This window comes from Tursiops truncatus, chromosome 1, assembly GCF_011762595.2.
Source record: "Tursiops truncatus isolate mTurTru1 chromosome 1, mTurTru1.mat.Y, whole genome shotgun sequence".
In the NCBI taxonomy this organism is placed as follows: Eukaryota; Metazoa; Chordata; class Mammalia; order Artiodactyla; family Delphinidae; genus Tursiops; species Tursiops truncatus.
The window spans coordinates 158,869,810-158,894,258 of NC_047034.1; the positions used below are offsets into that span (position 1 = coordinate 158,869,810).

A 24,449-nucleotide genomic window follows, 5' to 3' on the forward strand; every position below is an offset into this window, starting at 1 on the left:
CCGTCAGGCCTGAGTTCAAGTTCAGCTGACTCAAGGACGTTTGTGTCCTTGTGTAAGTCCCAGAGGGGAATTGCTGGCTCTGTTCACATCTGGCAGGGTTTCTGTGTTGTGAGCTGTTGCCCACACCATTGCCTGGTATGGTTTAATCACCATCACCAGAGAGGGAGAGCACCTCTGCCCTGGTGGCATAGCATCTCTTTCTGAGATCGGCCCTCTGCCACATGGAGTGTCTTAGAGACAAGCCCTCACTGGGGGCACCCTCACCCATTCTGGCTCAGGAAACGTTCCAAGACAGACACACACAATTTCTCTGAACATTACCAGCCTAATGATACTGTCATTTGAGGTCTGGAAATGAGGAGAAATCAGCTTTTTCTCAGTAATTAATGTGAATGATGGGCCTTGAGATGGAGTGGCAACCCCCCAAAGTGAGAACCAAGCTCTCAGAAAAGTCAGCCAGGTATCCCCCTGCCTCCAGGAAGGTCTGCGTATCCATCCCTGGCGTCTGTTTGGTCTCCCTTGGATGGGCCAAGGCCCCCCGCCCCTTTCCCTTTGTCATTCCTTTAGGGATCACTTTAGTGGTTGAGCTCTGATGGTCAGGAAGTTCCTCCTTGAGTCTGCCCACAGTCCTTCCTGCTGCAATTCAGTTTACTGTGCCATTGCCCTCCTGAGAACTGCCTTTTTTGGGGGTGGGTATCCTTGGGTTAGTAGGGGCTGTCTTTATCTCATGTGTTGAAAGCAGAGGTGAAAACACCTGGGTAAGAGTGGACTGAAGTGAGGTACTCCAGGCTTTGTAAGGATGGAGGGATGGGGGCAGGGCTTGGCTCTAGCAGACAGAGGGCTAAAAGCCGACCCAGCTTTCCTTTCTAAGTGAAGTATCACCAGATTCATGACTATTTCTCTGGGGCCCCGCCTCAGCTTCCCTACCACCCTCAGGGGAAAATGTTTTTCTCCCATCCCTTTGTCTTCTTCATTTGTTCACTTTTGGTGCTGAGGAAGGAGACACGGAGTAAATCAGCTCCAGGCCCTGCCCGTGAGCAGCTCTGAGTCCAGTGGGACAAGCAGACGCTGGTGCTAACAGCTCTGAAACAGAGTTTACGGTGTCACAGAAGGAGGTTACAAAGGGAGCCCAAAGGAGAGAAGAACTGATGCTTTCTGGAGGAATCTGGGAGGTAGAGGAAGGGTCCTGGAAAGATTCACTGAGAAGTCTAGGCAGAAGGAATGGCATGGTCAGAGCCCGGGAGGTGAGAGAGAGGCTGGTACGATCAGAAAATGGGGTCTAGATCCTGGGACATGGGGTGGAGGCAGGAAGAAAGGGAAAGCTGGGGGGTCTACAGGGGTCAGATGGTAAAGGGCAGTGAATGCTGAGGTAAGGAGTTTGAACTTTATCCCGAGAGCGCTGGGGAGCCAGTGGGGGTTTAAGCAAAGGAGGAATATGGTTGAATTTGTTCTTCACTTCACTTGGGGAAAATACTGTCAGAGGCTGAGGGACAAGACTAATAGCTACTGTCACATGTCTGTGGTCCTGAACAAAGGCAGTGGGTTCCAGAGATGTTAAGAGGGGAGATCAGATGGGACCCCACAGCAGCTGTGGGTGAGATGGTAGTTGCTGGTGGTCCAAGGTCAGGAAGCCAAGATGAGTCTCAGCACAGTCTCCTCCTCCTCCCCTGAGCCCCCAGTGGCTCCCTAGGCCTCCAGGAGAATGTTTCAGTCCCTTGGAATGGCATTCCCAGTCTGACCCTACCTACCTCTGTGGCCTCAGCTCCTCCCACCCACTGTGCTCTGGCCCGACTGGTTTCTCCATTAGTCATGAGCTCACATCACCCGCTCCAGCATCCAAGCCTTCGCTCATGTTAATTAGTGTCCCCCCCACCCCCTGCCCCATGTCTCCCCTCCTCCCTGCCTCCCCAAACCCTCCCCACCTCCTCAGTGAAGGAGGCCCTGTCTGCCTCAGCTCCCCTCCGTCCCCACTGCCCACTCTCCCTCCTTTCCTCTATAACCGTCACTTAGCGAAGGCCTGGGCAGACCATGTCATCAGCACAAAGTTGTTCAAAGAAAGATCCTTAAAGGAGAACTGTAGTCTTGGGCTCAGGTCAGGGCTAAGAGCCAGCTCCCATCCTGCAGGGGCTCTGATGGGGCCAGGCCTGCTGAGCAGTCTTGTCTGCAGCTATCTCGCCTTGGCCAGTGGAGATGTCCAATGGAATTGCTGTTATTGCTTCAAATTAGGCACCAATTTTCCCGTGTAATTGTTTGCTAATTGACATGAAATTCTAATATAATTAGTTGGGCCCCTTATCGGGGAGCCTGAGGAGCCAGAGGCAGTGGGGGGCCACTGGAGCAGGGAGGGTCTAGGAGGCTGGGGAAATGTGTCTGAGAGAGGAGGCCCTGAGCTGCCATCAGGGCTGAGACAAGGAAAGGTAGAGACTGCAGAATCTCACAGTTGAAAGAGCCTTTGGAGACGCCAGCACTTGCTACCTATCTTTCAGATGGGGAAACTGAGGACAGGTAGAGGGAGGAACGTCCTGGGAGCTGGTGGCAGAGCTGGACCAGATATCTGGGTCACCTGTCTACAGTGACCACAGCTGTGGCCTGACTACGGGTCCTTATGACATGGCCTGTGGCTGTCTGGCCTCTGTTTCCAAGTAAAGGTGCCCCTTTGAGAGGGAGGAGGGGAAAGTGGGAAAGGTCGTGGGTACCAGACCCCTTCTGAGTAGGAAATGCAGTAGGTAGAAAGCCTAGGAAGGATGTCAAATGGTTAAAGTTGGAGGAGAAATGGGGGCAGACAAGAGGCTCTGAGCCTCTCCCTGAGGAATGACTTCGGTGTGGAGAGGAAGATGGGGAGGCTAGAAAGCCCAGCTTTTCTCCCTCCTCACTTGCCGGCAGATACCACACACACCCCCATGCCCCACCCCAGGCTTTTTGCCTCTTCCATCGCTCTGGAAAGGGTCTGGCAAAGGTGCGGGAGCCAGCTCGTCCAGCTTATGAGAGCCCATTGTAAATGTTCCGGACTTTTGCCAACCAGTTGACTTCATGTTAGTAGTTGAAATTGACCATCACGGGAGGCTTTACACCATGGAAATTGACAAATGCTACAAATCAAGGCTACACCTCCCTACTCCCTACCCAGAGCCCGTTAAACAGTTACAAGCACACCACTGAAACCATCTGAAATGTGATGCAAGAGCGTCAGAGATTCTAATCATGTTAGGGCTGGAGGGTCTCTACAGATCCCAACACAAGGGAAAACTGAGGCTCGGGAGCCACCCAAGACTTCGTCTGTGGCCCCCCAGACTCTCAGTCCAGGCTCCCCTACTCCCCAGGACCAATACCATCTGGGAGGGCTGCAGAGTTGCTTGAGGATTCAGCCTCACGGGAGAGGAAGGAAGCACTAAAGGTGGACAGGCTGGGTCTGATGGCCAGGATGGGGCAGACGGAGCCCAGGGGACCACAGGAGGTCATGTCGAAAGGGGCTCCTGTCAACAGCCCAGCTTGTTTCCCTGGCTCTCTCCCAGGCAGCAGGGTAATTTGGCAAGAGAGGAGAGGCTGTGGGCCCAGGCAGGACTGGGAGGAGGGGCAGCTAGTACCCAGGACCATTCTGGGGATGCCATTTTAGTCACCTTGTCCCCACGCCCACTCTCTACCCCTAGCAGCCGGTCTCTCCAAAATTGACTCTCACGCCTCAGGTTGCTCTCCATTCTCCTCCCTGCAGTGTATCCTTAATCTCTCCTACTGCATTAGCTCCCAAGGTTCCATTCTCTCTAATCCCTATCTTTACCCAAATCTCTCCTGTTTCTTGGTCACCATCCCTGGATGTCCTGAAGGCGCCTCAATGCAGTGTGTCCAAAATAGAAAATATCGACTTCCCACAAATCCTTCCCCATCTGAGTAAATAGCACACTCCCCCTTAGGGCCTTTGCACTTGCAGTTCCCCCTATTTGGACAGCTCTTCCTCCAAATATCCCTCACCTCCTTCTGCTTGGATGTCACCTTCCCAGAGACACCTTCCCTGACCACCTTACCCCAAATCACCCCCATTCTCCTCTACTTCTCCTGCCTCCTTACCCAGCACTGTCCTTCCTTGTACTTAGCAACACTCACATGCCATGTATTTATGCTTTTGTGTCTGGCTCCCCTCCCCCACTGGAAGGTAAACTCCACATAACCACAGCAGTTATGTGGTTGTCAGGTTCTAGAAGTTCCTTGAGATCCTAGGTTGTATCCTTGTCACTCGCTCAGTGCCAGACATTTTTAGTAAGCTCTCACTAAATATTTGTTGAATGAATGAATGAATGATCAAATGAGCCTCTAACCAGTTGCCTTCTCCAATCCTGACTCCTCAAATCCACCTTCCAGTTGCCCTGTGTCCTTCCTTAAACAAACTTGACTATGATTGTTCCCTGTCCAACGCTCTTCATAGATCTCTTGCTTTCAGAATAAAGTCTACCTCTAGTTTAGCTTACAAGACCCTCAGTGATATATTTCCAGCTTAATCTCCAGCTTCACACATCCTCCCCCAAACAACTGCACACACACACACACACACACACACACACACACACAGGTACAGAGCCTGGATATGCTATTTCTGCCTTTGTGTAGGGCTCCCTCAGCCCTCAGGTGGTCCTCTGCTTTCTCTGACTCATTTATTTCTTTTCTTCATTCTGTCCCTAGTGTTTCTGGAGCAGCCCCTTGGCGCCAGGCCCCTTGTTGAGGCTTACTGGGAGGGGTTGGCCCCTCCCCTCCTCAAAATGCTCCCCATCTGTCAGGGAAGGAGGACCTGAAATCATCTTCTCATCCCTAGTTCCTCTTGTCCTTTGGGCATCCTGATGTCACCTCCCTGTCCCTAGTAAGGCCTCTGGAGGGCCCCCAGGAGGAGGCAGCAACTGGCTCTCGTCTGCCTCTGGCTATGGGACCACACATTATTGGCATGACCAGGAATAACTGGATTTGGGGTCTTTGTGCCCCTCCCCCCCGCTTCTGGGAGATAGGGTGCAGAGTGAACCCTCCCTGTCAGGGCCCAAACTAGGGCCTGACGAGTAAAGGGAACATGGAGTGATTCAGGCTGCCGCTCTTCTCTAGCACTTCTGAGCCACGGTGCTCTTCACCCCACAGGGTCCAAAACCCAGGGAGAGTTGAGGCTGTTCGAGTGAGTGGAATGTGCACACACACTTGCCGGTCTCTGGGTGTGCATCCGTGGACCTGCCCTCTGAGCCCGGTGTCAGGGGCCTGTCTCACACGCCTGGCTGTGTTAGGCGTGCTTAGGGATGTGCCCAGACGCGTCTGAGTTAGGGCTCGTGTGCGCATGTGCTTGTTAGGAGTCGGCACCGCCTTGGTACCCTGGTGGACCTTCCTGCGCTCTAGCTTGAATCTCAGTGCAGCCACATGTTGGCGAAGATCTCAGAGCCGCGCAAGCCCATTGCCCAAGACGGATGAGCTCCCCCCAGGGCCTCAGAAGAGCGCGAGCGTGAAACGGGCGCCGCTCCGCCCTTCGGGCTAATGGCTCATCCTCCCTGGCCATTGCCTCCGAGAGCCCATTGAGCGCCGCGTGGGTCGGCGAGCCGGGAGGCCGGGGTTGGGGGGAGGAGAGGGCCGAGGCGTGCTCGGGGCTGGCGGCCCGGGCTCCCTGTGAGGAGAGGGCCGTTCCCTCAGCCTCCCGCGGGTGCCCAGAGAGGCCCAGTGGCGGTGTAGAGGACACACAGCGCTGGGGGCACGGGCGGCTGTGAGCGTCGGGCCTGCTCCCCAGAGCGCTGTGCCCCCAGCGCACGCTCACGGACACCCACTCCTGCACCCTTGCACAGACACACCGACACTCGTGGGCGCCAACGCCGGCGGAGGCACTATGATACAGACACCTAAGTGCACAAATGCAGGGACACGATCGCAGCTTTGTGCAGGGGCTGGGCGCGGACACACACGGACAGACACACTCAGACTCCTTCCTACAAACACCCGCCCCCTAGGCTCACTGGGGCAAACGCTCGTCCATACGTGAGCGCAGACACACCGACACACCCTCAGTGACATAGGCAGCGAGCACCCAGATGCACTGGCACACTCGCAGACACACGCAGGACCGGGAACACGGACACACACAGACACAGACACGCTCGAGCGGACTCGTCCTGGAAACACAGGCTCGCAGAGGCAAACGTTTGCCCACAGCGCGCACAGACGCGCGACACGCTCCCGTGGATGTTCACGCAGTGATGGAGACCCTGACACCCGTGCTCCCAGTTACTGGCTCGCAGCCCACGCCGGGCTCGCCCCGTCCCCGCAGAGACCCAGTCACAAAGCACGTCCACCCAGACACACGCCACACACGCAGGCGCGTGAGCGGACACACCAGCGCCGCACACACAACCGCACAACGCAGACGCACTTGGGCCCCAGCTGCCTTTGAAATTCAAATCCGCGCTGCCTTCCTCGGCTTTGCGACCCTGCGGCCGGCCGGCACCCCGGCCTCCACGGAGGGCCCCGGAGGCCTTACCGCCGCCCGCCCCAAGCGGAAATGAAAATTCATTTCAGGGGAGACCTGGGCGGGGCGCGGGGTGCGCGGCAGCCTCAGCGGGAGTGCCTTTTGTGAGCGGAGGGGTGCGGGGAGGCCGTGTTCCTCCAGCTATGTGACCTTGCCCCGGCGGCCGGCAGTTTCTGGGTAGCCTCAGGAGGGCCCCGCCTCCAAAAGGCAGGCGCAGAGCTCACCAAGTTGGTTGGGAGTGGGGAGCATCGCCAAGGTCTCAGGCTGGGAGTGCCGTGTGTCCCCGGGGGACTTCCTGGCAAGAATTAGTTCAAAAAATCCCCAATGACAAGAATAACCATGTCATGAGTACAGATCAGCAGACACACGCAACACACTAATGCACATCCCTTATCTAGGCATATACATATATATAAAACACCCAGGCCCACAACCGCCCACAGACACACACCAAATAGTATCACACACACAGGCCCCCTGGGAAATTGAAGGCCTGCCCACAGCTCCAAGTGCATGCAGGAACACACACCACAGGCTGGCACAGACACGTACCAAACACTGACACACAGATACGCACAGGCCTGAAAGCACTTTCTCCCCCCCCCCCCCCACACACACAGACAGGCTCGAGCACACACTAAACAGAAACACCACACCCTCTGGTTCCACACAAACTCCAACACCACCAAACACTGCCCTGTCAACACCCGGCACATTCCCCCAGACACTGAGGGGGTGCACAGATCCCAGTGTCACACACAAGTATGCGTTCCACACCACACATACACCCAAACAGAAAAATCAGTGCACAAATACCCCACACACCCTGCACGCAAAGACACACACACACACACACAGCAGAGATCCCCGGAGCCAGGCCCCGGCTTCTGACGTACAAGGCCTAGGCAGACACACACAGAACCTGCAGGCAGGCATACCGTATACACACAGAGACTCTCCCCCCACGCATTGACGCATACAACCACCCACACGTGTACCCGAGCTCAGCCCCGCTCACTCCCACTCTGACATGCGGAACGCTGGCTCAGTGATGCATCCCAGGGCCTCTCCCTTCCAACCACAGCACTCAGGAGCCTTCTTTCCCCTCCTCCCCTGAACCCCAACCCCTGCCTCAGCCACAGGCCTCACGTCCAAGCCTGGACCCCAGAGGTCAGAGTCGCCAGGGTTGGCAGTGAGGTAGGCCCGGCTGCTCACCTGGCAGTGATTGCTCTCCTGCCAGCACGAGGTGCTGTGTGCTTGAGCATGAGGGATGTCCTCCTGGGGTGAGGCCCCATGCGGTGGTGTCTGCGGCAATGGCGGTGCTACTTGCCAGGCAAGTGTGTAGGTGTCAGCAGGCCTGTGCCATGTCCTTCCCAACACCTTCAGCAACTCTGGTTGTCTCCCCCAGATCTAGGTGTCCTGCTTCAGCCTCTCCCTTCAGGGAAGAGGCCCTGGGAGTCAGACCCCTCTCAGATCTCTCACCCTGAGGGAGCTGGTCTTCTCTGGAAGATCAGCTCTAATCCTGAAATAAATTATTTTCCACAGTTGGCATTTGGTCTGTCCTCTGGGGGGTAGCAAGGAGGCTAAGGATGAGGCAGGATTCAGGCAGGGCCTTACTGAATGAGGGGAGGCATGGGTTCTATCTCTGCCTCTCTGTAAGCCACAGTTTCTTCATCTGTGAAATGGGAGTGACCCTACCAACTTAAAGGGTCGTTCCAGGGGCTAATTGTGACAATAAGTTAAAAACAGCCGGCACAGTGTCAGGCCCACAGAGGGGCTTTGCAGGATGAGCTGGTCCCTCTAGACCTCTAGGTCACCCCCACCCTGCCTGCTATGCTTGTGGGGTCTGACTTGACACAAGCCCAGTTCAGCAGGATCCAGGTGACACGGAGCCCACCTGGGGGCAGGGAGAGAACCTGGGGCATCTCAGACGATGGGAACACATTGACCCCCTGACTGCCAGTGTGCCCCGTGCCTGCCGAGTGTCCCAGGCCCTCCCCAAGGGACCCCCCCCCACCCAACCCCGAGTCGTTGCCAGGGCTCCTAGCCTCTCAGGCCTGCAGCAGCGGGGAGTGTGGGAGAATTTAACAAGGGGAGTGCTTGGGCTGCCTCCTGTCAACTGGGAGGGATTGTCTCTGACCTCAGTCTAGAGCAGGAGGTGACAGGACTGATAGGTAAGCCAGACAGGTCCCCGCTGCACCAGAAAAATGGAGGGGATCGTGTCCTGGGGTTGGGTGTGTTGGTTAATTATATACCTGTGTACCCCAGTCAAGTGTATATGTCTGTGGGACAGCGACTGTGTAAAGTGTGTGGATATGCATCTGTGTGTATGTTTGTGTGTGTTTACACAGACAAGGATGGCAGAAAAGGAAGAGGGGCTTCCAAATAAGGAGAGGAGGTGCTGCAGAGAAGTGGATCCGGATTCAGTTTCTCTGCAGGGGTCACGTGCGCACACTGTCCTGGTCACACCTTGGCTCCCGCTGCCTCCTTCGCTGCAATGATCTCAGCAGATGAGAACTCCAGCTGGTATGGGGCTCAGGAAGGGGGCACTGGGAAGGCCTCAAGGTCAGGGCCCCATTCTGAGTCATCTCCATGACCCCCAGAACCGAGAACAGCCTGCAGCCCCGAGTAAGTCTGAAAGGGGCCCACATTCACGCAGATGACACCTCCCTGTGTCTGACACTGCGTGAAGCACTTCATCTTTACCGTCTCATGTGACTCACATCAGCTCTGTTAGGTTGGGATCATTACTTCCATTTTACAGAAGAGAAAACTGAGGCTTGGAGAGCATAAGTGACTTGTCCAAGGTGACACAACCAGTGAGGAACAGAAGCAGGAGTCCAGATCTGTGTGATCCCAGGGCCTGAACTCTTTCCAGTTCATCACGTGGGAAACTGTAAAACACAATTTTATTGGACAAACATTGATCGAAGATTGCAGACTGGAAGCTCTTTGAGGGCAGGGTCTATGCTTGTCCTTTCACCATTCACTCCCTCAACATTTGCTGAGCACCTACCGTGTACTTGGCATCGTGCTTTGTGCCAGGGGATCCAATGGTGGATGGATGGACAAGGTCCTTGCCTTTACAGAACTCATGGTCCAGTGGGGGAAACAGATGACATGGGTGTAAATAGACAACATATTTTCAGAGTAATGTGTGCTAGGAAGAAAATACAACAAGGCAATGGGATGGAGCGACTGGAGCGGTGCAGGTCGGGGCGGGGAGGGGGGAAGCTGCTTTAGAAGTGTCATCAGGGAGGCCTGCAGGAGGAGACGATATTGGAACTGAGATCTTCCTGCTGAGAAGGAGTCAGCCATGCAAAGTGCCGGGAGGAGGAGGGTTTGGAGTTTTACAAGAACAGCAAGGAGACCTGTGCTACTTGAGCATAGTGTGGGCGGGGTAATGGCCCTGGAGAGGTTGGTAAGGGCCTGGTCATGCAGGGCCTGGAAGGTCATGGTGTTAAATGCAGTGGGAAGCCATTGGAGGACTTAAGAAGGGGTGCTCCAATTTACATGTTAAAAAGATGGCTCAGTGGGCTCCAAAGAATGGGTTGGGATGGAGAAGTAGAAGTGGGAACCCGGAGACTAAATAAGGGAGAGTTCGGGCACCAGATGTCGGTGGCTTGGATCCTGATGTTGGCAGTGGGGATGTGAAGAGCGAATAGATTTGGGATATTCTGGGAGGTAGAAGCAATGGGACTTGCTGACGGTCTGTATCCTGGTGCCTAGAACATAGTAAACGTTTAATAGATATTTGTTGAATGAATGAGTGCAGGCATCTTCTTGTGCATACCCTCCAGGTGTCTTGTGCACATCCTCCAGTATAAGACATGTATGTAAAAATCACCCAGGACCCTAAAGTTCTCTATCCTCTGCCCCAGGGGCTAGGGGCCGGAGAATGCAGGCACTGCCCTGAGGGCTGTACACAAACCAGGCATTGACCTTCTGGGAAGATTTAGCTAGGAAGCAACTAATCCTCCCTTTTCTCCCTAATTTATAGCACCAAGAAAATGACAAACCTCCAGCCTGGGTTGCCCCAGGCTCCTAACGCATTTGGCATCTGCAGCAGGAAGCTAGACACACAGGACTTCCTGCAGGCAGAGGGGGCCCACCAGTCCATCTTTTCCAGTATACCCCGCCCTGGCAGCCAGAGCACTGAGCTCTGGGGCAGACCCTGGTAGAAGACGGTCACATGGATTTGGGTGTCTTTGGGGCCATGTTATGATCTCCTGATAGGTGTCTGCAGTGGGGGTGGGGGTCTGGAAGGAGACCTTGGTACCCAGAGCTTTGGGTTGCTGTAGGTGCCTGGCTGGGTGGCAATGGAGGGCAGGGGCTGAGGGAGGGATGCTCCTAGGTCCCACCGGCTGGAAGGAAACCTGCCCAGGCTCTGGGCCAAATAAATCATTGCGAAGGGAAGAAGATTTTCTCATCTGTTTAAAGGGCAGTGAAGCATAGCGGTGGCTGGCCCATCGAGAGGCAGAGCTGAGGCCAGGCGGGCGAGGCTGGGGTTGCTCCCCTCCTCGACCCGCCATCTTCTCCTGCGCTGCCCCACTAAGGGCTGGGCTGCCTCCCGACTGGGCTGCTGGTGGTGGTTACTGTTAACAAAAATACAAATTAATTGGTAATCAAACAATTATTTTTAAAAGGCCCTTTTCAGGGGCATAACTCTTGCTAATCCGTATCTTTATCTTACTGGAGTGCAGGTGAGATCGTTTATACCACTTCGCAGATACGGAAACCGGCTCAGGAAGCTGAAGGGATTTTCTCGAGGTGCCCTGGCATGGCAGCATGAGAGCAACCGGACAGCCTGACTTCTAGCTGCCCTTGTGGGACTGGTCCCCGCCATCCCCTCAGAGGTCCCAGAAGGGGCCCCAATGGGGATAAAGAGCTGGAGTCATTGTCCTTGTCCAGTCTGTGTGGTGGGGAGCTGCTGGGAGCTGTTTCTTCACTCTGCGCAAGCTCTCTGTGCTCAGGCTCTGGCCGGTGCCCCTTACCTTGCCCAGGTTTTGCCCCAGGCTCCCTGGAGGCCCTCTTGGGGCTACGACTTGCTCTTTCCACCCCCTGCCAGGGCTGTCAGAAAAGTAATTTCTCTTCAACCACCTGGATTTGAATATGGAAACGATTTGTAATTACTCCAAGTCCTCTCAGGCGGCATTATCACCAGAGTGAGTCTAGAAGGGCAGGGGCTCATGGGAAAGGAGGTGGGGAAGCCCCAGTGCAGGGAGGCACCTCGGGGGAGAGCCTTCCAGAGGTTTGACCGAATCTAGCCTGCTCCTGCACAACCCCTGGGAGGTCCAGCTCTCTCCAGCCAGCTCCCACAGCCCCTCCTGCCTTACTGATCTCCCCACCCTGCCCCGATGAGCCCCCAGGTATGGGGTACCATCTCTGTCAGTCCCTCACTCTGTCTGACCACCTGTCTTTCCTAGGGCATACGTTTCTGTGGCTGAAAGAATGCGGTCGAGAACTCTGAGGGCTTCCAAGGCACAGAGAAACAGACAAAACCCTGCTGTCTCTCCGGAGCCAGCCCTCGCATTACCCTGAACCCAGCTGGATCCTGAGGGGAGGGGGAAAGCCTCAGGGATCCAGCTGCATCACATCTGCAAGAGACCTGCCCGGGTTTCTCTGGGCTCTGGGTCTCTAGTATGCTAATGTCATGAATATTCATACAGAGGAAGGCAGACTCCCTGTAGGAGTGGAAGGGGCTGGAGCTGTGAAGGACAGGGTCCTGGAGACTTCTGAGGGCCTGTCCTTACATCCTTGTGGGTATCCCATGTCCTGACCACTCTCCTCACCTTTGCCCACCTCCTTAGGACCTCAACCCCAGCAACCCCACTGCCCCTCCCAGCGCCCGAGTAAGGAGGCCTGGGATCTCCCACTGCCCTTGGGGTGGCTCTCAACACACCATGCAGACAGCAAGGCTCGCCTGGCTTGGCTTTCCCAGCAGCAGCTGAACCTCCGAACCCAGAGACCCGGGGTGTGCCTGAGGGTGCCCAGCAAGAACCCAGGAGCCCTGCCTGCCAGTGCTCGGCCCAAGGCACAGGCCTCCTTGGGCTCCTGCTGGGAAAGGAAAAGTGCCAGCCCTCCTCCCTGCCTCATCCAGCCTCATAAATTCCCTGAAGGTGATGGGTGAGACTCCTTCATCACTCCTTATTACCTCCTTCCATTAAAGTGGGTAATCTCTCACAATCACTCACAACAAATGTCACTGAGACTGCTGGAGAGGTGAGAGACGGAGGGAGGGAATGGGGGCTTTTTCTCTGGTACTGCCCCTGGGGAGAGGTGGTCTTATCCTGCTCCATCTCCCGGGAGGCACAACTCAAGGGGCTTCAGTGGAGAGGTGGGGTTGGGATTGGGTGGACTGGGGACTTCCTTGCTCTCTAGGTTTGGCCCCCTCCTGGCCAGAGAACCTTCAAAAAGTAGAGTCCCTGAAACCGTCCCACCCTCATTGCAAAGCTGCCCCCTGCTGGCTACTCCTCTGACCAGAGCCGTGGGACTAACCTACTTGTCTTTGGCGGAAGTGGTGTGTCCCTGGTCTGCCCACCTTCCCGGTGGCAACCTGCCCAGGCCACAAACCACCGGACCAGGGTCCTGAGCCATGGGCATCTCCCTGAGTACCGCCTTTACCATGTGGGCTCTGGCCCCACCCAACTGTTCCTGGGCGCACTGCCGGGATGGGGAGGGGGCGGGTCTGTAGGTTTCTGCTGCCTCTACACAAACATATGCAACATGGGGGCGCCCCTGGCACAGGGAAAGGCACTTGAGGGAATAGACAGGCGCTCAGGAAAACATGTAACACGCTGCACACGTGTAGCATACCCGTGCCTAGGGACATGCAACATTGCCGAGCTGACACCAGAGTATGCACCAAACATACCACACTGCAGTGTACATATGTGGTTCCTACATACAAGTGACGCACAGCATTCAGCACACGTGTGGCACTTGTAAGCTTGCACATATATAGCATCCCTACCCACAGGAACAAGCAACATGCATTCAGGACCTGAACACAAGTTAAAGGACTGTGCATGTGTGAGGCAGTTGCATGCACAGTCAGGCAACATTGCAGTGCACGCCTAGGGCACCTGTATGCATAAGCATATGCAAAGTTCAGCTCACACGACTGGCACCTGCATGCACAGGGATATGCAATTTGCAGTGCACATGGGGGAGGGGGGCAAATGTTTCAGCCCTCAGGGCCCCGAGACCCTGGCTGCGCGAGATGCCTTACGCCTGGGATATCGCTGGAGGGGTGTCGCGGATCGCCTCAGCCTGCGGTCCAGGAGGCCGAGGGCGGGGCGGGGTCTTACCCGGGGCTTCTCCCGCGCCGGCGCCTGGGGCCCAGGGCGGGGAGGGGGAGGGTGCGCTTGGCTCGGCTGGAGCTGTTCCCCCTTTAACAGGAGGCGGCGCGCGTCGCCCCCACCCCCCCGCCCCTTCTCCGGCGGCTCCTCGCGCCCGGCCCGGCGCGCGCCTCCTCCCGGGCCCGGCCGGCGCAGGCGCCGCGTCCCATCTCGGCCGTCACTCGGCCCCGCGCGCGCTGCGGGAACCGGCCGGAGCGGCCGGAGGAACCCGGTTCGGCGGCGGCAGCGGCAGCGGCTCTCGGAGACCGAGGAGGATGCGGCGCCGGTTTGCAGAGCCCGGGGCTGCGGCCGCCGCCCGCGAATAGGAGGCGGCGCGCAGCGCGGGCGGTGCTCTGGGCGGGGGAGTGGGGAGCGGGGGGGTGGGGGGCGGCGTGGCGAGGAGGCGGCGGCAGGAGCCCTCGCCCGGCCCGGCGCCCGCCCGCCCCGCGCTGCTCCGCGGCGCCTTTTCTGCACCCGCCGCTCCGCGGAGCGGGAGCCTCGGCCCTCCGCGCGGCTGCAGCGAGCTGCCCCGCGCCCCGCCAAGCCCCCGCCATAGGGATGGCAAACTTGCGCCCCGTGGCCGCCTCCGCCAGCGCCGGCCCCCGCTCCTGCTTCTGACGGCGTCCAGGTGAGTGCTCGGCCCCAGACCCCGACCCGGCCCCGCACCGAGCCCTCCTGTCGCGGTCCCGATTTCCGCACCGGCCCGGACTGGGGGCGCTCCCCCAACCCACCTCTGCTGAATTCTCCCCCGCCCCAACTGAGTTCGTTCAGCATCTATTTACCCACTCTCGTCTCTCTGGGAACTAACAAGCCTGGGGCCGAGGTCCCCTTCATCTCTGGTGAGTCCCTTTTCTGTCCCCCTCCTCCTTACCCATCTCTGCCAAAACCCCTCGCCCCCGCCGCCAGTCCTTACCCACACCTACCCCCATCGCTGTCTCGAGTCTCTCCCTATCTAAGCCTGGATCCAGGGGTGCACCCCCCACCCTTGATTAGAGCCCCTGTCTCCAACCTGCAGCTCGCCTGTGTCTCCCCCCTTAATTCCCCTCCTCGTCTGGAGCCGGACCCTGCTCCTCCCCTCCACTTTATCTCTGCACAGAGTCCTTCCTGTCCCCATCCATGCCTGCCTATAGTTACTGCCTTTCCCAGCGCCAGTAACCCAACCATGCTTCCCCTCTTATTTCTGTCCTGATCGCCCCCTCCCCCATATCTACCCGGAGTCCCGCTATCCCTCGTCAGTCTCTGCTGCAAGTCCCCTCCCCCTCAGCCTGGACTTGGGGCCGTGCTCCCCATGTCTGCTCTGAGCCCCCTCCTCTCCAGCCTGGGAACTCGACTGGCCTCGCATCCCTGCCTCTCTTGTCCATCTTTGGTCGGAGTATCTCTGTCCATCCCCCATCCCTCTCCTCCCACCCCCAGGGCATAGAGCTGGGCACCAAACGCACCCTCCCGCAGCCCCGGGGGCTGGCATGATGCGGGGGTGGGGGAGGGCGGGTTGTAGGCCGTGAAGTTGGCGGCCACTCCCGCAGTCAGCTCGGTCCGAGGGAAGTCCTCCGCGCCACGGCCAGTGCAGAGCTGGCGAAGGGTCTGGTGCCCTCGGGGGGAGGAGCTCCCGGGCCAAGAGATGCTGCCCGCCTGCCCGCCTCGCCAGCTGCCGGCCGGGCCCCTGGGCGTCCTCTGGCGCCCCCTGCCCGCAGCCCTGGACCCACCTTCCCCTTTTCCTCCCGCGGGCAACCCTAGATTTCCGCAGCCCGAGCAGCAGTGGTGGCTGCGGGGCGCTGGGAAGTCCCTGGGGAGAGGAGGCGGGTGGGCGAGGCCCGGTGCCCTCTCTTGCTAGCCGTGCCGGAACAGCCCTGGTTGTCTGGCCTTATGCTCCGGGGATGAGGTGTGGGGTGGGGTGGAGGGCTTATCCCAGCAGCAATTCAGGGCACAGACCAGCAGGACTGGCCCCTGGATTTGAGGTGCTCTGGTTGGGCTTGTTTGGGCTTGGGCAGGTGTCCCCACGAAGCCTCTATCTGTCTACCCCATGGCAGTACCCACTAGGTGGTGGGGCAGAGGTGGGCTCTGTCTGGCTTGGGCATGGATTAGGAAGTGGGGGAGTCCACTTGGCCCTGAGACAGAGCAGGGACCTGGGGAGCATCCCATGAGCTGCCACAGGGGTGAGGGTCAGTATGGACTCTGCAGGGCATGCCCTGGTTTGTGGGGGAGGGGGGCATGAGGGAGGGTCTTCTCCGGACCAAGATTGACAGATTTCCCCCCTCTTCTTCCCTTCTCTGCCTTCTCTTCTCCTTCTCCTCCCATTTTCTCTCTCCCTCCCCCATCGCTCTTCAGAAGGAAAGAGGTCCAGCCTGGGGTGGGTGTGTGCAGTAGGCATTTCTGTAACCCAGAGTGAGGTCCCAGCTAGTCTCTGCCCTCTTCCCTCCCCCCTAACCCCCAGGTAATGGCGCTGAGCAGTTAGGAACTCAGCTTTTTGTTGGATGACCTGGGTTCAAAAGCTGTGTGACCTAGGCGAGCTATATAACCTTTCTGAGCCTCAACTGGCCCTCCATAAAATGGGTCAGTGATAACTGCCTCATATAGTTGCTGGGAGAAATGATATTAGGTTGTTTGTATAGAGTGTCTGGCACCCAGTAATGCTCAACAATGATAGGTGTGTTGGGCTGTTTCTCTTCAAGGCCAAGGTCAGGCCCCTCTCCACTCCACTCCTAATCCCAGAGTAGAAATGCAGAACAAGTTCTAGTGACATCGCTCCAACCTCCAAGATAATAAAGCCAGAGAATAGCTTCAGGTCCAGAATGGGTCCAGGGAGCCTGTGACCGTTAGTCTGCCCCCTCCCTCACCCATCCTTCAACACCCCACTAGATTCCTCCGGGATCAGAGGGGCATGAGTGAAAGGCCAAGGCCTCTGAGGGAATGGTTCAAGTGTAGAAGCTGGGGAAGTGGAGGAACCAAGTCAAGGTCCCCAAAGGTAGGCTGCTTCTTGGGGGGGGCAGCCCACGTGGGAAATCAGTCACAGAGGAGCACATGGGGCACAGAAGCACCTCTACCTACCCCCATGAGGAGAGATGCCAGCAGGAACTTTCCAGGGCAGTTAGCGCTCCGGGTCAGAGTTAGGCGGCGACCTGGCCAGAGGGCCCCAAGAGTTTGAAGAAACCTGGCTTTGGCGGGCAAGGGGGAGAGAGGAGCCTCGAATTCGTGACGTTCTGTTGGCCTGGAAGCCCTCTGGGCAGTGTGGCTGGGCCTGGGTCTCACCGGGGAGTGGTAGCCTCCCAGCCTCCCGCCTGCCGGGGCAGCCCTGACATTGGGGAACAAAAGCTTTCGGTTCCTGTAGCAACGGCGGCTCCAGCTGCTGCAAAGTTCCGGGGAGGCGGGCGGAGGGCGGCTGAGTCACCGACCCCTCCCCCGCCGCCCGCGCGCACGGCACCGCCCCCCCTCCCCGCGGGGGGCTGGGGGGCCCGCATCCTAGTGGTGTGTCGGAGGCCCCTGCCCCCCTCGCCAGACGGAGAGACACTCTGCCAGCCGGAGAGGGAGGGGCTGCACTGGGGAGGTTCGCCCCCTCCCCTCGGTCCGGCCCACCAGCTACCAAGGCTGGATGGAGGGTGTGTGCCTTCCTGGGTGGCAGAGCTCCGGGAGAGGGGTGCTTGAGGACCCCGTCCCCGGCCGATGCAAGGGCAGGGGACCTCGAGGCCCGGGGGTCCCCGCCCGCGTGTCGGTCTGGGCTCCGCCGCGCTGCGAGCGCCCGGGAGGCGGAGGGTGAGTGACGGGCAGGCGAATTGGGGCTGCCAGGTGGATAAACGCGACGGATGTGCGCACCGACGCGCCCCCTCCCCCACCCACCGCCCCTCCCCCGACCGCGGCCGGGGCTCCCGGCTCCCGCCGCGCGGCGCCCCTGCTCTCAGCTAGCGGGAGGCTAGGGGTCGATCCCAGGGATCCCGGAGACCCAGCCCTTGCCCTGAGGTGCCCCTCCCCGCCGCACTACGTCCTATGCCTCCTCCCACCCCAGTCTTGTTTTGGCCCTTCCAGCTGCTGGAAAGCCTCGGAATCCCTCACTGGTGCAGAAGGGAAGCCCAGGCCTGCGGGATCTGGGAGGAAAGGGGCATGAATGTGTTTGGAGAGAGGGTGGGAGTCTCAGGTTTGAGGGGCGCAGGGGGGCATGCGGTGAAGGGGGCCTGTGGCTGGAGGAGGGGGATCCTGAGACTGAGACTGAGCTCCTCACCCATCTCTTCCCAGAGAGGTCCTGAGGGAGGTGGCCTACTGATTATCCTTTCCATCAGCCTCCTGACCCAGGAAGTTCTTGCTCGGAGGTGACCTCCATACCCCTTCTGTCTAGCTCTGTGCGTGGAAGGGTCTGTGGTCTTCCTGGGCTTGCAGGTGGCAAAGCTACTCTGAGGTTTAACCCAAAGAGCCTTCAGAGGTACCGACCTCAACTTCAGCAGGAAACAGGAGAGTCTGTGAGGTTCTGAGAAGAGGGAGGGGGAAGGGGAAAGGATGGTGTGAGCGCTCTCCCCGGGGCAGGCTCTGTGCTAGGAACTCACCAGGAGGCTGAATGAGAAGGTTTATGCAGTCCTGAGGGCAGGGATCATGTCCCTACTCCACAGAGGGGGAAACTCAGGCTCAGGGAGGCTAATCATGGCTCATAACCACCTGAGCTGCCTGTGAGGCCAGGATCCTTCTAGGTCCCTTCCCAGGGGAGGCGGTCTCTGACTCAGCTTGGAATTGGGCTCCTTGCCTTATCTTGTGGATGGAGACTGATATAAAAAAGGGGCCCCTAGAAGGTCTTATGTCACAGCAGGAACAGTGAGAGTCACATACACCCAGGGTGTAATTCCAGAACTGATGTGAGGGGAGGTGTCTGAAGGAGACTGAGTGGAGGACGGGGCTTGGGCAGGGTTTGGGGGGTGGCTCAGTTCTGGAGAAGCCAGGCTGTGGCTCTGTGGGATATGCACCTAGTGCTTCTTGATGGGTTGGAGCTACGGACTAGGGAGCAGGGGAGGCCCAGGAGATGGGGCTGGGGGCCCGAGCCCTCAGTTTCAGGAGCACCAAGGAAGGAGCAGCAGATCAGATCCTGCCTGATGCTTAGCTGTCATATGCTGAGCTTCAAACACCCAAATACCTGTGTGTTCACACTAGAGAGTATATTTGCATCTCTGCACGTGTGTATGAGTGTCTGGCTCTTGACAGCCTTGTACATGTGAGTGTGCGCACCTCGTGTGCATTGAGTTCACTCATCTGTGGTTTACTCCGATCTCTGTGCATGTCTGTGTGCATGTGTATCTCTCCACAGGCAGAATGCCTGGCTACACACGTGTCTGTGCATCCGTGCTTTTGTGTGCATGTCTGCAGGGCACAGGGGTGTCGGTGTGTTTGTGCGTGGAGATTCCCTGCCCTGCTCTAAGTGGGGGAGACAAGGCCAGTTATAATGAGGCCCCACCTCGCCTCCACTGAGCTACGGCCATGGCCTGAATTTTGCAGCCTGCTTAGAAATAATTGGGGGCAGCGGGGGGATCGGGTGTCACTCATCATGAGCCGCTGGCTTTGCTGGTGCTGCAGCAGGCTGGGCAGGCTGAACGGTCTGGCACCGTCATGATGTGGGGTGGGAAGGCCAGGGGTCTGGTCCCTTTTCCAGCTCTGTGCGGGTCAGAGGAGACACAGCCTATACTGGCTTCTGCTGAAAAACTCCAGGCAGGTCTTTGGAGGAGGGTGGTGTGGCTCCTTCCTTGTAAATGCGCCTGCCCAGAGCCTGCCTCCCCACCCCCCTGTGGCTCAGGAGGGGCAAATGTGCGTTTGCGCTTGGGGCTTGGGCCTGGCTCAGAGTGGCAGCACGTGGGATCTGGGCCAGCGAGGAGTTCCCTGGATGCTGCACAGGAATTGGAATTCTGGGATTCTCATTCCTTTCCCACCCACCCCCCCCCCCACCTCTGACCACTCTTTAGACTCCTGAACAGCCATGGGAAAACCTGTCCCTGGGGAGCAGCTGTGTCCTGGCTCTATCTAGCCACACCCTGTGAATTATCCTACGTTTGGGATTCAGTTCCCAGAGCGTGAGGAGCAGAGAAGGGGACAGAGCAGGAAGCTATGGGTGGATGCGGGAGAGCCCGGGCTGGGGCCTCAAGTCCTGGACTCCAGTCCCAGCCTGGCTTCTCTGAGGTGATCTTGAGCAGATTGCCTCCCTTCTCAGAGCCTCATCTTTTCTCCTCTAATGCGGAACAACCAGGCTCTGGGGGCCCATCCAGTGCTGTGAGCTATGCTTTGGGCGTGGAGGAGGGAGGGAGCGTGGACCCCGCCTGGGGGCAGGGCTGGAAGCGGGGCTGAGCCTGGGCACTACCCTCCACTACCTGGACAGCTGGGGCGGAGGCTGTGGGCAGTGGCTCTGCCCTGGCCTGGTAGGTGCGAGGCACCTGCAGCGCCCCCCCCCCCCATCCCTTGTCCACTCTGGCGTGACTGCTTTGTGTGTCTGTCAACTTGGGTCCTGGTTGCCCTTCCACACCTGGAGTACATGCACAGCTGCTGGGAGCTCAGCTTAGTGCTTTGGGGGCAGTTAGAAATCAACGGACGCTGGTCTCCACTCCTAGGAGCTTGAAGACTCATGAGATGAGTGAGCTAGCCCTGGCGACATAGCAAGGGCTAGTGGTCATGATTGGGTGACGCAAACTTTCAGGAAAGGGCTGTGGGAGCTAAGAGGAGGGAAATGGCTTGGTGGCCTCCCCGGGGGTAGCAGGCCCTGCGCCAGGCCTTGGAGGATAACACCATGGTGGGAGGGGAAGAGGGGTTAGAGGGGAACAACTGCACCCATTTTGCAGATGCCTCTCCCCCTGTTTCCAGCAGGAAATCCACAGCAGCGATAGTCATGACGTTCACACTTGCGATGCCCTCCCATGGGCATGGCTCAGGCTGCGCTCAGTCCCCAGCACACCAGCGGTAACTCCTCCCCTTTCTCTCCCACTCAGTAAAGCAAGTGAGTGAGAATGACATTGTTCTGGGAATAACCTTGAATTGCTGTGATTTATAAAAAAGCAAATCGTTGTCAAACATCGCTACTTCGACAATTACCTCTGGATTATGTGTGCCACGCCTCACAGCTGATCACGACACATTGCGGCTGAGAGCAGCAGTTCTGGAGGGTACAAGTTGCGTGGTGGGGCCGGGGCCGGATCTGAACGTCAGGCCGAGATGCTGGTGGTTGATGGGACCGATGGAGGAACCACGGAATAATAGTCACAACTCATGTTTCTTAAGGGTTTACGAGATTGCAGACGCTCTCCTGAGGGCCTTCATTTCTCAAGTAAGGGGCTCAGAGAGGTCAAGTCCCTTGTCTAAGCTCACATAAGTGGACCTGGGTGACTTAAAAGAACATAGTCTTCACCACAAGGCCCACGACCTGCAGCTAGCCACAGGAGATTCAGAGCCCATGCTGGCTGCGCCCGGGGCCACTGACCACTGTCTCTCTCCACAGGGCAAGGGACATAGGATGACCCCAGCCTGTCCCCTCTTACTATCTGTGATTCTGTCCCTGCGCCTGGCCGCCGCCTTCGACCCCGCCCCCAGCGCCTGCTCTGCCCTGGCCTCGGGCGTGCTCTACGGGGCCTTCTCACTGCAGGACCTCTTTCCTACCATCGCCTCGGGCTGCTCCTGGACCCTGGAGAACCCGGACCCGACCAAGTACTCCCTCTACCTGCGCTTCAACCGCCAGGAGCAGGTGTGCGCCCACTTTGCCCCCCGCCTGCTGCCCCTGGACCACTACCTGGTCAACTTTACCTGCCTGCGGCCCAGCCCCGACGAGGCGGAGGCCCGGGCGGAGTTGGGGCGGCCAGAGGAGGAGGAGGAGGCCGCGGGGTTGGAGCTGTGCGGCGGTTCGGGCCCCTTCACCTTCCTGCACTTCGACAAGAACTTCGTGCAGCTCTGCCTGTCAGCTGAGCCCTCGGAGGCCCCGCGCCTGCTGGCGCCCGCAGCCCTGGCCTTCCGCTTCGTCGAGGTCTTGCTCATCAACAACAATAACTCCAGCCAGTTCACCTGCGGCGTCCTGTGTCGCTGGAGCGAGGAGTGCGGCCGTGCGGCTGGCAGGGCCTGTGGCTTTGCCCAGCCGGGCTGCAGCTGCCCTGGTGAGACAGGGGCCAGCCCCGCTACCACCACGCCTCCGGGTCCTTCTGCTGCCCACACCCTGTCCAATGCTCTGGTGCCTGGGGGCCCAGCCCCACCTGCCGAGGCCGATTTGCATTCGGGGAGCAGCAATGACCTGTTCACCACAGAGATGAGATATGGTGAGTCTGAGCAGGGCCCAGGTGAGGTGGGTGTGTCTGGAGGGCTGATGGTGCCCATCTTGGCGGATACTGGGCCATTCATGTGGTTGTTCACCAGTGTCTCCACTGGGTCCAGCCTTGTCCCGGTGTTGGGGTCACCAAAGTGGATTGGGGTCAGACCTCCCTCTTGAAGAGTTTGCAGTCTGGGTGGATGAATGGGGGCATAGACCCCCATAGACAATGCAGTGTGATAAACCCCAGGAGGGACCCCCTACCTGGGCAGTCAGGGAAGGCTTCCTGAAGGAAGTGATACAGGAACAGAGATCAGAAGGACAAGTGGAAGCAAGCCAAGCCAGAGGAGTGGAGGGCACTCCAGGCAGAGGGAGCAGCGTATATACAGGCCCAAAGCTGGGAATGACGGCGGCAGGCGCTGGCGCTGCAAGTTGACAAGTGTGCCTGGAGGCTGGAGTAGGCAGGGCGCAGGGACATCTTCCTGCCCACACGGGTCAGTGGTTTTTGGCTGTGGCCCCAGGGTCAGGGCAGAGGAAGGCACAGAAGAATGTGCCTGGGTGAAGAGGCCTGAGCTTCGAGGCTGCCTTGGAGGGCTGGCCTGGCTCAGCTCCCAGCGTCCCCTGTCTCCCCCGCTCTGGGCCCACGTCTTATGGGACCAAGGCCGCCAGCTGCTAGAGCTTCCTGCTGACTGGGCAAAAGCTCTTCAAGCCCTTGAGTCCTGCCTGCTTCTGCTCCCACCCAGCTCCCTCAGCCACGGCCACCTTCTGCCGACCCTCCTTCCTGCAGCTTCAAGGCCCCAAGATCCTTGGCCGGGTCCTAAGTGTCTGCTGAACAGGGCTGGGCCAGGGACTGGCCAGGGGGCCCAGGACGTCGGGCTGGGAGGGAGGCAGATTTGGGATCTGGTTTCCAGCTCTGGTACTAACAGGGAGTTCCCGCCCCTCTGGGCCTCAGTTTCCCCATTTGGGATAACAGGTGCTCGCCTACCATTGTGAGGTTGTCACGCAGGGGTGGGTCAGAGGGGCATCTGGATCTGGCTGAGAGCTTTCAAAGAACACAGGGGCTCTCGTGTGAAGGCTGCTAGGAGTACTGGAGGGGGGTGATCTGTTCCCATGCCTGCTTTGGAGACAGAACCCGAAAGTTGGGAACTGTCTTTGTTACGTTGAGTAGATCCTTTTTTCTGGCATCAGTTGTTTTGTCTGTAAAACGGGGAGCTAGCCCTGGTTTAATTAGGGGAGGTGTTTATCATGACAGTATCCTCTCCCAAGGCTTTGGGGAAGAGGCTTCTCAGCCTCCCTCATGAGACATCTGGCATCACACCCATCCATGGCAAGTGCCCAGTGGCCTTGTTCTGGCCTCTCCCCTAGGCCAGCTTGGCCTCTCACAGCAGTCGATGAAGCCATCCGAGTGACAGCCAGGCCCTGGGCAGGCTACGGGCCCTGGAGGCTGGCCTGGGATTTAGTGCCTGCAGGAAGAAATTGAATTTTGCTTCTTTGTGGAACATCGGCGGAGAGCGCCAGGCGTATATCAGGAGGTTTATGACTGTTCCTGCCTGGCCGCCACTGCCTGTCACTCTGTGGGGGCCTCCCCCATTGTGCTCGGCAGAGGGCGGGTTCTTTTGTCTGGTTTTCTCTGCGGTCCATCAGCCCAGTGGTCCACAGTGGATGGAGTGAGGCTCTGCCCTCCTGGGTGGGCACCATCTGGGCAGGCTGCCAGGTGGAGCACAGAGCCAGGAGCAGCCAGCTGGGCTTGGCTGAAGTCGGAAGCGGGAGTTGGTTGGTAGCCGGGGTGTCTTTAGGGGTCAGAGTGGGCTCGTGATGGGAAGGGCACCATTGTTCCCACCATCATCAGAGCCTCTGCAGAGGCCTCTGGGACTGAGGATGGGTGGAGATTAGACCCTGGTTGTCCCTGGGTGTGAAGCCTGGTATCTTCTCTGAGTAGGGAGCCCTGGGCTCCCAGCTCATGCCCCTTGTCCTGCTTGGCGTATTGCCAGGCTGCTCCATGGGTTGGCCTGCAGGGAGGGCTCTTGTAGGGAGTTGTGGGGGGCAGGGGTGGTGGGGAAGTGGCGTCAGCCGTTGGCTCACAGGGCACACTGGTGCCCAGAGTTGGGCTGGCACGGCCCCTTCCTCTCCCTTGGCAGGCAAGAGATTCTTCCTCTTTGCCACCTCTTACCTTCTGCCCACCCTCTCTGGGGCAAGAGATGATGGGCACACGACTCAGTTTGTTCCATGCGGCAGGGGGCATCTGAGGGCCAGTGGCATCATAGGGCCTGGAGCACTCTGTGCCTGGTGGCAGCACCACCTTGGCCAAGCCCTTGGCCTCGCCTCCATGCTTCCCTTCACCTCCTTCCCACTGGGCCAGTTGGACACGTACCAGCTGCAGGAGAACTGGCTG

At 58.5% G+C, this 24,449-nt stretch overlaps 1 protein-coding gene across 15 annotated transcripts in view; it reads left to right on the forward strand.

Annotated features, from left to right (window-relative positions):
• Positions 1-14,234: 14,234 nt before the first annotated feature.
• The window catches only part of ADGRB2 (adhesion G protein-coupled receptor B2), a 36,195-nt gene continuing 25,980 nt past the window's right edge, over positions 14,235-24,449 (forward strand). For 4 of the 15 annotated variants that reach the window (XM_033838976.2, XM_033838971.2, XM_033838977.2 and 1 more), the window contains exons 1-2: positions 17,446-17,562; positions 21,263-22,067. In XM_033838976.2, the coding sequence (XP_033694867.1) occupies positions 17,473-17,562; positions 21,263-22,067 (895 nt within the window). In that variant the 5' untranslated portion in view covers positions 17,446-17,472. Of the gene's footprint in view, positions 14,444-17,442; positions 17,563-21,262; positions 22,068-24,449 lie in introns of those variants that run through there. The other 11 variants (XM_033838966.2, XM_033838979.2, XM_033838980.2 and 8 more) reach the window with 6 other exon arrangements.